The 12164-nt window shown below is 43.4% G+C and overlaps 1 protein-coding gene across 1 annotated transcript in view; it reads right to left on the bottom strand.

The window, feature by feature from the left end:
• Window positions 1–12164, bottom strand: part of RFX4 (regulatory factor X4) — a 97493-nt gene that overhangs the window by 77075 nt on the left and 8254 nt on the right. Inside the window, exon 2 of the mRNA XM_054198443.1 lies at window positions 908–994. Coding sequence (XP_054054418.1) covers window positions 908–994 — 87 coding nt within the window. The remainder of the gene's footprint in view (window positions 1–907; window positions 995–12164) is intronic.

Here is a 12164-nt window from a genome sequence, read left to right as displayed (position 1 = left end):
GTAGCTCTCTTAAAATGCAAAAAACATAAAAGGGGCATTCAGCAATTAAGAAGTGATTAAAAATACATTTTCCAAACTTATGTACTTGAATATTATAAAAATGTGAGTCTTTCTGAATTAAAGAAGTCAGTCTGCATTAACACCCTGTAACATGAACTAACATATGAAATACAGAGAGGAAAATGAACGTGAAGAGTATTTTGCTTCAGGCAAATTAACTGGTATAGAAATTACATAAACAGGGAAAACTAAATGGGAAACTAAAAATTGTCTTACAGTTTTGAAAAGCAAGTTATGTTATTTTAAGGTATTTATTTAGGGGTCTTTTTAATTACCTGCTGTTTTTAAAAATCAAGATCTAAAATTACCATAAATAGAAGTGATAAGAAAAAAATAGCTATTTTAAAAATCAGCTAGATTTATAATTGTTCCCTTTCTATGACTAAAAAGGAAGTACTATCATGATGTAATATATGATTTTGTTATAACTCTGGATTGTTTAATTCTTAAAGATTTTATGTGTATGATTTCACATACTAGTATTGAAAAACAGCACAATTTTCCCTGTATTTCAACTGCATGGTGTTCACCGGTGAAAAACAAAACAGATGGTTTTACTCATGAGCTAATACTAACAGCACATTTTAGAGGTCATGCAAACTTTAGTCAATGACACACAAATTTTTCTGGTTGTTTTAACTAATAGATGATGTTACTGCCTTTTAAATAATACAAAATAGCAAATATTCCAGAAAAAAAAAATGATAAGAACTATTGGATGCATCAAGCAAGTTGACTCTTCAAACTACAGAGTACTAAAAATATCACCAAGATGTAGCAACATATAGCAGGAAATTAGCACCTGGATGCGTTCACACTCATTTTAAATGAATGACAAGTTACTTACTTTCATCATTAGAAACATTCCCCAGAGAGGTGTGACTGGAATAACGTTTGTTCTCACTTTCATTGAGACATCGTTCAATCCAACTCTCTGCAAAAAAACAAAGATGCTTTTTTTTTGTGTTTGTCTTTGCATAAAAAATAAACTTCCAACATATAATACTAAATAAAGCACTGGTTTTCAACAGATGGTGTTCTGTAGTGTTTCTGTTAAAACATGGTCAGTCTGAAGTTACTTAGCAAGACAGTCTTTTCTTGCTTCCAAACTTAGCTGTTGCTTTTTAGTTTCGTTTTTTGCTTGTCTGTTTTTAAATGACAGAGGCTGAAACACTTCCATGCACATAACAAAGCTCCTCACGATATTCTCTCCCCTCCCCATCACATGACATATTAAAAAAAAAAATAAATCACCTCATGTGGGCAACAGAAATTAATGCAATTTGTGTGTTTCAAAGTCTTCATCTGGCAAAGACTTACGTACTCAAGTATTTTCAATGATTTTGAAAGGACTCTTCATACGCGTAAAATCAGTCATGTGAATTTTTGTTACAGCAGGGCTCAAACTGTGCTCTCTGAAGTCCAGTCCTATGACCCTGTTCACACCAGTGGAATCACAGGTGCTACCGAGATCTTTTCCACGCTGGTACGAGCCCAACGTAGTGAGTCAGCAGCCACTGAGCTACTCAAAACTTTGTCACTCCACAGTGGGTACTCAACCACTCCTGTCTTCTTTCTCCCTTCCAGTTTATTCCCGCCCAACAGCTGAGGCACAGCGTTACATTGATTTGACTCTGCTCTTCCTCTTTCTGGAACCTATAACATACATCCCCTGGTGACTTTAGAGGATGCACCAGGCTCAGTAGAATTTACTGTTACAGGTCTTCAGGGAAAAAGTTGCACTTCCTATGTGTTTCCTTGGACAAAGTATGAAATAGGAGTCCCTGAGTTTACCTGGAGTCCCTGGATATTGCTACAATAAAACGACCTCCCTCATAAGATTATTTTCCAAGGATGTGCACGTGTGCAGAAATGAACTTACGCTCACAGAGCAACCTGTGGTCAAAGCAAGAAAAAGAAGGGACAGGTGGGAAGGCCACAAGGTAACCCCACGAGTTGCGACAGGAAACAACTCCACTAAGCGAAGAGATCCACAAGAAATAAGGGGAAACAGGCCTGGCTGTCAGCAAACTGCCAGAGCCAGAAACACCTTCAAAGTTACGGAAATGGCTGCAGATTCCTTTCCATAGGCCACCCCCCAGACACATCGGGCTACCAGCACAGCACAGGCAGCAGCCTGCCAGCCAGAGAAAACCCATCATAGCAGCAGGCTTGAAGGGAGAGCAGAAGCCCAGTGTCTGGGGAAAGCTAGTTTATAGGAGGTAAAAGTTGGTATGACTTCATTTCAGCACTAGATACCAATAAATAAATACACGAATAGTCATGGCCAAACACCTCCTGCAGAAAAAATGCTTTTACAACCCAGACAGTCTCACAAACTTGTGTATATTCCTCTGTACACACACTCACCACTGCCACACAAACAAAAGGGCAAGAGAATCTGTGCAGGACTTCAGAAAATTCTGCTGAGAGCCCTTCAGAGTTGATTTCCAGGCCCTGCCACAAGACTCCAGGCACCATTGCTTTGGGCACTTCTGGTTTTCAGGCAGTGTAAGAGAGGTTGTGGCAGCTCCAGGCCATTCCCCTCCCTCTGCCTATTTTCCCTGTGGTAAACAACATGCTGCGGTGCTGCCTTTATCAGCACAGGCATGTCCCTGTGCGCACCTTCCTCATTCGCCAAACTGCCCTGTGCCTATGGTGCCTCACGACCACAATGCCTCTTTCTCCACTATAGCCTGCTCCTTTGAGGTACTTCTCTGAAAATCAGCAAAAATAATTCTTGCCATCAGTAGATTTTTTTCAGGATATTTCTTCTCCCATCAAATTCAACACGGCCTTGTATAAAAATCACTTTAGGGTTGCTGACACTGCAACTTAAAACTTGCCAGTGAGGTCTGTGCTGTCTAATCGGCTCCTGCTCAGTAACTAACCCACAAGCCTGCGGCGACTCAAACTTCGAGGCTTTCCCTTCTCATGCTGCTCAGCTGCATCGGGTGGGGGTGTATCACCTCCTTGTCTAAAGGCCAACACGACGAGATGGCTGCTTTGTGCCAAATTTCTTTTACTGCCCTAAAACTGAGCTAATAGCATCTTCTCCTCTCCCGTTTCAGTGCCATGAGCTGGGGGACAGGAGCTGGGATCCTCACAGATTGCTCTGAGGTGAAGAGAAACTTGCTGCTGAGGACGACATCAGAGAGAGGAGCAAGAAGCCTTGAGAAAGATTACCCTTCCTCCTCCTCCTCCTTTCAGCGCACAGCCATGGCTGTATATAATTCCCTTGGCTCTGAGCCCAGCTGCAGGGAGTAAAAGCAAAGGCGGCTGCCATTAGCGCCAAGGAGAGACCGATGCCCAGCTCTGCCCTTTCTTTTTCTCCCAGCACCGAGAGCTGGGAAGCTGGGATGCATCCTCTTCCCTCGGTAGCAGGGAACGGGCAGCAGCCATCTTTAGTCATGTTCCCTCCCCAAGTAGTAGGAAAAACAACTTTTTAAAGTGTCACTCAATGACAATTTTCACTATCCTTGTTCACGTACTCTCTCTGATAACCACATATATACCCCTTTTTCACTGGTAAAGGAAACATTTTACACCACAAGACAAAGTCTCTGGAGTAGGGCGCAGTTACTGTTTAATTATGTGCTGCGACTCCTTTGGTCCTGAATCACCCCAGTTCAGCTCGCGGCAGCCTGAGTCTGGCTTTGTCTCTGTGGCCTTGCATTTAAATAGCCGATAGAAATTCTTCAAGCCTGAAAAGATACATGACCTGTCTGGCAGCAAAGAATGAAGAAAACTAACTCTTTTGAGCAAAAATGTCAGGGAGTTTATGGCAAATTTGTCAAATTATTTGGCAGATCACAAAACGCAACAAAACCAACTGGCTACTTAAAGGCTGTATTATCTCATAAACCGAGTGATGTAAGTATAAATAAATATTAACAAGTAGATATTTTTTACTGTTTGTATAAAGAAAAAAAAAGTTTTTACAAAGCTTTTAACTCCCAGTATTAATGAGAACACCTTCAGGCATTAAAAGAAAACACAACCACAGTTTTGTTGAAATTGAAAATATTCCCTTCAGGAGACCACAGATCCCACATATGATAGCACTGGCCTAAAATATATATTAAGAAAAAAAAAAAAGAGAAAGAGGCGGAGTAAACAAAATAGTCAAAACTAAGTCTGATTTTTATAAGTTCTTTCGGAGTTAATACTGAGTAGAGCCCTGTGCACATCGAATGCTCTTGTCCTCACGACACGCGGGTGTACAACCCGGCTGCGCTAGTGTTTGTCCCAGGCAGCCCGGCTGCAGCGCTGGAGGAAGAGACCCGTGTCCAACCCTCCCTTGTCCCTAGCCGGAGGCTTCATTACTTGTTCCCAAGGCTGATGCCAAATACACTACACCGCAGTTCTAGACAGGCATCGAGTGACACAGTATGGAAGGTTTTATATGATTAAAGCCTAAATTATTGCGCTTGGACCTTACAAACTTCTCGTAGACAGAATTTCACATTGGGAACAGTCACAGAGTAATGGAGAGTTCAGTGGTGATTAAGCAGAAGTGCATATCAGACCTGATAGCAATTATGAATCATCAACACAACATGTAGAAACCCCGAATTTCTTATGGGAAGTGCTTGTGAGAGCAAAAGAAAATACACCGTCTTTGACAGGGTGTATTTCTACTCACTGTGTTTTCAGTGTATCAAGTCTTAAGGCATTTCCCCCCCATGCTCCGTAGGACTCCTTCCCACCCCGAGCCCCAGCATACTCTACGCTCAGTCGTACCAGCACAGTGGTTTGAGCAAGCATCAGCACTAGCCGAAAAACATCCAGGCAAAAGAAATAAATTAATTAATACCTAGGAGTAAAATGTAGTGCAGTCACATGCTGCTAACTCTGTACTGTGACACGATATGGAAGCTATTACAACCTTATTAGCAAAGAATGCAACTAAGGTGTATTTAATGGTGTTTTGGAGATGCACCTTCAAATACTGTATCAAGTATTTAATTTTGCAAGGATCAAAGGTAAATCATAATGAAGTGCACAACTATGTCCCTCAGCCTTATAATTTTTGTTATATAATTTTGTTTACCACTAAATACGAATACATTTTATATTCTGCAGGATTCCAACATGAGGAAAAGTAGATGATTATTCAAATTACAATAATTTCTCCAGTGTTAATTTTCTGACAGAATAACTTATCATGACACCAAAAAAAAATTAAAGTAAATTGTTTCCCGTGAATTGCAGAAAGATGGATTAGAGAGAACTATGGAACTACTTCTGGCCTCCATTTCACCGCTTCTCTTGTTGGTCCTAATCTCGCCAAGACTGACACATCCACTGAACCTCAAGCATGAGAGCATTCCTCTTCCATTAAATGCGTCCACCACACTTTTAACAACAGAACGTTAAACTGAGCTTGTTTTTAAGAGCTGCCAGAACAGAGGCCTGCACGGCTTTCCCTTGTCCCCACCACGGCTGTTCACACCGACAAGCATGTTTTTATTGGTATGGTGCTTCCAACGCTGAGCCGGAAGGCAGGCCTGGGACTCCCCAAAATAAAGGAAAACACATGACAGCTGCTCAGGGGCAGAAGTTTTCATGAACTATCAGGAAAAAGAAGCACGAACTGTTTTTTAAATATATCTTTGACAAATTATTTTGACACATTACCTCCTTCAGAAGGGAGGGTTTGCTCCTGGAAGATACCTTTGAAAGCTTCTCCCTACAGAGCCTCATTCGAGGTGAGAGAATACAGCAGAGGTGCCTGCGTACTGCCAGTACATTTAATGAGATAATTACTCCGTCTTGTTTGTATAATTGTTATTGGCTTAGCGTATTTGCAGTCCAGAGAAGAAAGCATTCATTGCTCCCACATGTGCACAGCCATAGGGAGAGCGGCGAGAGAGCCACCTGGGCTCTGCTCTGCTGAGGGGCAGAGGAGGTGGGCCTGATCGCAGCCAGCACTGGCTTCTGCAGCTGCTGCCCTGCCAGGAGGGTTAAGAGTTGCTGTGGTATTAGCACAACCTGTAATCACAGCCTCTTCTGGCCTTTGAGAGCCACCGTGTCCTGCTCCGCACCCAGGCAGGATGGCAAAAGCAGCTGGAGGGACTGTGCCGCACAGCTGGGAGGTGAGTGTACCCAGAGCTACTGGCTGCAGCATGTGTATGCATCCTGAAGGGAGATTAAGAGACTTTACAGGCAGAATGAAACTCTATGGTCACCTAATTTGAGCTGCATTTTGCCCTACCTCATTACCCTACAGTGGTACCAACTGCACTGTTTTTCCCCAGTTATGCCATATCCTCTGATCTGGATGTGGTCGTATCACTGGCATAATTGTGAATGGCCATTTTTTACTCAAATTGTATACGATGAGAATCCTCACATTCTAGAAACATAGCCAAGGCTTGTGGCAATCACAGTATCAGAGCCTGCACAAATCGCCATACGCTTATTTCACCACAGCCCTAGCAGCTGCGCGGAAATCCCTCTCATACAGCTTCAGCTCTAGATGGGCTCCCATACTTCGAATTTTAAAGCCGTTTGCCAACAAGCATGACAATTTATCTAGTGCTCTGCACAGGGACCAGCATTTCTTCCACAGAAGTTTGCTTGTCACTGAAATAGACACCTCTGGAAAAAGAACTAGAGATTTGCCGGGACCCAAACTACTACTTGAGCCATGTACCAACTTGATGGCACAGCTGCAACACTCTGACTCCTTATTTTTATTCACAGCTGGTCTTGTAATCTTTCCCCAGCTTCTCAAGGCAAATGTAGAAAAAAAGTAGAAAGTTAACTGTAAGCAAAGGCGTATAAAATGTAGATGAGGCAAACATAAAGGGACCACCAAATTTCAGTGGATTTACAAGATGACCTGTTGGAAAAATGAATACTCAGAACTGATGACAGGCTTAATTCTACAGTTCCTGCGACAGAGGAGGAACTCCTGTTGTGCATATGGAGTCTTAGCACCCCTCCGAGTTATTTGTTTGTCGTTCTCAGAGGGAAGAGTTACTCATCTCTTCCTGCAGCATCTCTGCCAAGTGTCTCAGTTCCGAGCTGGCCAGCAATACCGCCTGGCTGCTCGTCTGATCTGCTAGGCCAAGAGGAAGGGGTTGCAAACAGCAGATTTATCAGGTAAAAGCAGTACCTCGAAAGCTCAGGAGGCTGAACGAAGGTCATGGAACCTCCTGTTCCTAGTTTGCTAGCCCACGGTACTAACCAAATATCACATCTGTCACAAAAATCTTCAGTGGCGTTAATGGGATGATATTCTATAGCTTTTCTTTTTTAGGAAAACTATCACTGTCCTGACAGCTTCTTCTGTTTCCTGTCTCTGAATAAATGCCAAGGTCTGCATGATCCATTGAGGCTTTTCTCTGCAGAGCTTGTCTTTCTGAACATGGTCCGAGAGATACCATCACCCAACAAACCCTCTGTTCGTGCTGTCTGTGTGGCACCGTTGCTGCGAACAGAGAACTTCTATCCTCTACAGCTGTTAAATTCATAACATCTGAAGAGTCTGTCTGCTTTGACTATCTGTTAGTGTGCAAACCTAATTTCTAACTGCCATATGAATTAAAGTAAAGCAAAAAATGAGACATTACATCTAATATTTTCTCTGGTGCAAGTGAAAACTATGCCGTATAACACTTCAATATCTTGGTTCATTTAGTCATATCAACTTAGAAGACAAATCGCTAGTTTAAGAGAGTCCCTTAAAGGCAAAAGAGACTATCCCTTTCTGTCAGGGGTAATGATTAGGAGATAAACCTGAAGTCTGACTCTCAAACGATTGAAAGCCCACTCCAGTACCTGCTGCACATCACACCTGCTCTGACTAGAAGCAGAGGATTCACATTCTGAACCTCCCACACAGCTTGCGGCACAGCACGGCTGGTTATAGGTACATCCGCCACCCCAGAAGTATAATGCTGGGGTGCTGCCAGGGCAGGTTACAGCAGCACGTTCAAAGCTTTTCAAGAACCCCACTGTTTGAAAGAAAAAAAACAACAAAAAAATAAAAATCACCTTTTCTCTGCAACCTCAATCTACTGTAAAACCAAGACCTGAGCAAGACCTCCTAGCCTGGCCTCTGCACAATGCTCTGAAGAACCGTGTGCCTGTAACACGACAGGGCTTGGCAGCCACCAGCTCCCATGGAGGGCGTTAAACTTACCCAAATCAACTAAAATGAAGTAGAACAAGCTATTAAGGACAGCTAATCACACAAATGGGGATTTTTCTAAGATTTAGGATTTCATAGGTGAGGTAATCTCCCTCCTCTCCATTGTCAAATGAAAAGTTTGTGAGACCTTTTCAGGGCCATCATCCAACTGCTGTTCTCTCCTATTACTCCATCGCAGACACTCCTCATTCCCAAAACAGCTCCTCTTTGACCATAAAGGTGGACCTGCTACACAGAGCCCAGTTTTGCTCCTCGCTGTGTCGTCTGGCAAGGCACATATCCTTCAGCTAGTGCGCACGAGCTGTCAGGAACATCTTCAAGCTCCACAGGAAATCATGCCAGTGTCCTCCTTGGTCCTGCATAGCCATCTTCTGTTCTTCCAAGAGACCTGCTCCTCAGGGATGACAGTGACACATGGTCTTGGTGCAGATGGTAGAGCCGCTACCGTGACAAGCTGCCAGATACCTTGGTGCTTTGCTTGCTAATCTAACTTTTTTATTTCATTTCCAACAGGGCAAAATGTCAGGCACTCTTGTTGTAGTCCTTTCTTTTGTTCTCGTTTTTGGCATACAGTTCTCTTGGAACTATTTCAGGGTTAATGGACGTTGGTCCAGAGCACTTACTAGACATTGGCAGGAATGTTTTTGTCCTTTTTCTTTGACTCGTGATTCTGATGAAGCATCATGAAATCCACCGTGATGTCATAAGAATTGAATCTGTGAGAGTTCTTTCATTTTGTTTAGCCAAGTCTTCGCTCCTAGTACTGATTTTCTATTAACCCATTTGATAAAGTATATTAAAAAATGTGCATGCTGCATTTAAACTGATATAACAAAAAGCACCAAGGTTCATTGTCTTATAACTCGCCTACAATATTTGAGTAGAAAAACTGGAATTTATGAGATGTTGCTTTCTTGTTACTCTGTATACTATGCAGAAGTTCATTTAAATGTGATATTTTCAATGAAGTACTCTGTTAACAGTATTCCTCATTAAGAAGCTGCATCCCAAAATGTAGATCAAGCACAGTCAGGAAGCCTAGAATACAAGATTCCTCTGCATATTGATTCTGACATTTAGGGCAGTCTCCAACCTGGATCAGACAGGACTTCCAAGTCCTGTTCCCTTCTCTGGAATTGCATATCATGTTGCCAACACATTTCCAGCTCAGTATGCGTGTTAATTGGGAGTAGACGTTTCCCTCTGCCAGTAACACACAGATGCTATCTATCATTTTATTTTGAAAAGTAAGTTTCACCAGACCCGTAAATAGCCTCTTGGTTTTTGAGACACCAAGGCCATTGGTCCAATTTCACTGCAGTGACATTTCCTCACTTTCACCCAGGGTCATTTAAGCTAGTGACACCAGTATCCGACCAATTCAGCCCTCCCAGGGCACTTAACCTACATGGGTGCGCAACATGCAGCTTGTTTTTCCATCAACAGGATAACCACACGTGTCACGTGCTTTCCAAGCACCACCTCTGCATACAGCAAAGCATACCCTCATGCTTCTACACCATGCTGTGTCATAGATCTTCAGTCCTTCAGGGTCTGCTGGATGAACCAGTGTAAATGCTATCGTTGTCTCTGATTTATCCACAGTGTTTACTTCCAAGAAAATGCAACCATGCCCCTTGATTATTGCCAGTCCTATTCTCTCCCAGAATAAAGGACAGTCTCTTGATGCCCTTTTTGCCCCAGATTTCATTAACTTCTTATGCTGCAGAATTAATGTGAGGCACACTAGAGAGCTCACATAAGAGGAGGGCCTTCACTTCTGGGTACCTATCACAACATCTCTTATACTCCGACCCTGCAGCAGACTCCGCTCATTAGCTCTTGGGTTAAACATTCCTGACTGCTGCCATGGTCCCTCAGCTCACCAGTGTGCATGAGAAGACATGGAGTCCTCAAATCAAATTCAGCTCCGCTTCACCAGTGCACAAGGCTGGAGTCATTTGGCTGAGCAGGAAGTCTGTGACTCAACAAGAAACAGGATTTGCATCAAGTACCCATGAAATGCTTCCCTCTGCCTCAGGAGCCGATGAATCCAGCAGACAAGCCAATTTGGCACAGAAATGGTAGTACATCAGTAAGACGGGCCCACAAAGATGACAAAACAAAAAGATGCGAGACGGGTGGGAGATGCAAAAAACGCTTGGCTGTGGGGCTCAGGGAGGCAAGAGAAGGGAGAGAAGGCTGGTTACTGAAAAGGACATGAAAAACGAAAGGAACGGAAACAAAAGAATGAACAACAAAGAAAAGGGCATGGTCAAAAATAAAGTATAGCAAGAAAGAGTAACTATAGAGAGGAGATTTTTTTTTTTTTAAATCAGAAGAAAAGAGGTCAACTCCTGAAGGAATGGGACTACAGTAAATATTTCTCACAAGAAACATCATTCGGGCAGGCAGACTGAAAGAACGAGAAAGACAGACACATACACGCAAAGAAAACTCAGGTGTAAGGACATAATCACTGCAATAAGAAAGAAACAACAACTTGAGTGAGGAAGAGCACGAATCAAAAGACAGAGATACTGTATTTATTCAAATGGTGGCCACTTTTTCTCACTTTATGCACCTCTATTCCAAACCGAGCAGTTGCTCACTACTGTCAAAGGATGCAGCCATTACATTACTCACAACCATTTTTGTGAGCAAATATAGCACTAACTGGACAGAAACAGCTTTCCTTCAGCTCTCAAATATCTGCATACCAAAACTAGCAGAGAGGCCATTAATAAGTCATCGTAACATACTCCCACAAAGATTGCTACCTATCGGAACCAACCTGTGTATACAGAGCAAGCATTTCACGCTATTAAGTTTACAACTTAAATGTGCTTGTCGGAAAGTGCCTAGACTTGCAGATTAATAAACCTTGTATGAATTTAGTCCCTCCCATGCTGTCTCTCCCCTTCTCTTAAAAAGTAGTATGAAACTAGACCAGTGCTTTTAAAACTAGGAGCCTGGCTTTTCTGAGAAGCCTCCAGTCTCCTCTGAACAATATGCAAAGCAAACTCAGGGAGGGAACATGAGAAAATAGAGAAGTCTTCTTTCCTCCTCCTTTTTTTTTTTTTGCCTAAGACTCACCAAAACAAGAGTCTAGTATTGAATATTCAGCACTGAATACTAACTGCTCAATAGACGGTCTGTTTGCAGAGCTCAAAGTGGAAATGACCCAGCAAGGAGGAGAGGTGAACACGCTGCTCCATCCATGTGATTAAACCACTCTGTAGATGCAGTCATCCCCAGTTCTCCCCACCTCGTTACAATGGAGGCCATTTGCTGCCCCTACCACAACTCATTTTTAAAAAAAATGTTTGCATTAGAGGGGCCCCCGCAGCAGTTTTGTCCCCATGGCTCCGTGTTTAAGAGCGGAAAGTGAGCTCCGACGTTGGGAAACCTGTGCTAGACAGTTAATCCGACCAGCAGGATCTAGTATTGCCACCACTTGGGAGGAAGGAAGAACAGGGCGCAGATATAGAGGAGCAGAGCGCCCTGCTGGGTGTCCCAGCTCTCAGCCTGCACAAGGTACCCAGTAAGTCTCACCTGGCAGCTGCCTTGTTCTGCCATGGATCTCAGAGGTCTCTTAAACTCTCCTCCTCTGAGTTAGCACATTGCAGCGTCACACTACGAGCAGCCAGGATCTCCATCTCACACGCAGCACCGGGCATGGCTCTTCTCCTGCTGACCCTGGGATGCCGAGCGCGTTGGCTAGCAAATCTGCTCAGCCAGGTCTGATGTATAGAGACCCGGAGCTGAAGGGCTGTGCTGAGACTCTGCAAAGAAGCCCATTCCCTCCAGCCAACATGTACGCCCGTGCACCTGGGGAACCTCCCATTGCAGGAGAAGGCATCTCTCATCACAGAACACCATGCTACTGCGGTACCCTGACATATAGCACCTGTGGAGCAGGACTCCACTTCCACATTTGCGT

This window comes from Rissa tridactyla, chromosome 1, assembly GCF_028500815.1.
Source record: "Rissa tridactyla isolate bRisTri1 chromosome 1, bRisTri1.patW.cur.20221130, whole genome shotgun sequence".
NCBI classification, from domain to species: domain Eukaryota; kingdom Metazoa; phylum Chordata; class Aves; order Charadriiformes; family Laridae; genus Rissa; species Rissa tridactyla.
The sequence above is the reverse complement of the archived record's forward strand: the minus strand, read 5'-3'. Positions and strand labels throughout refer to the sequence as shown.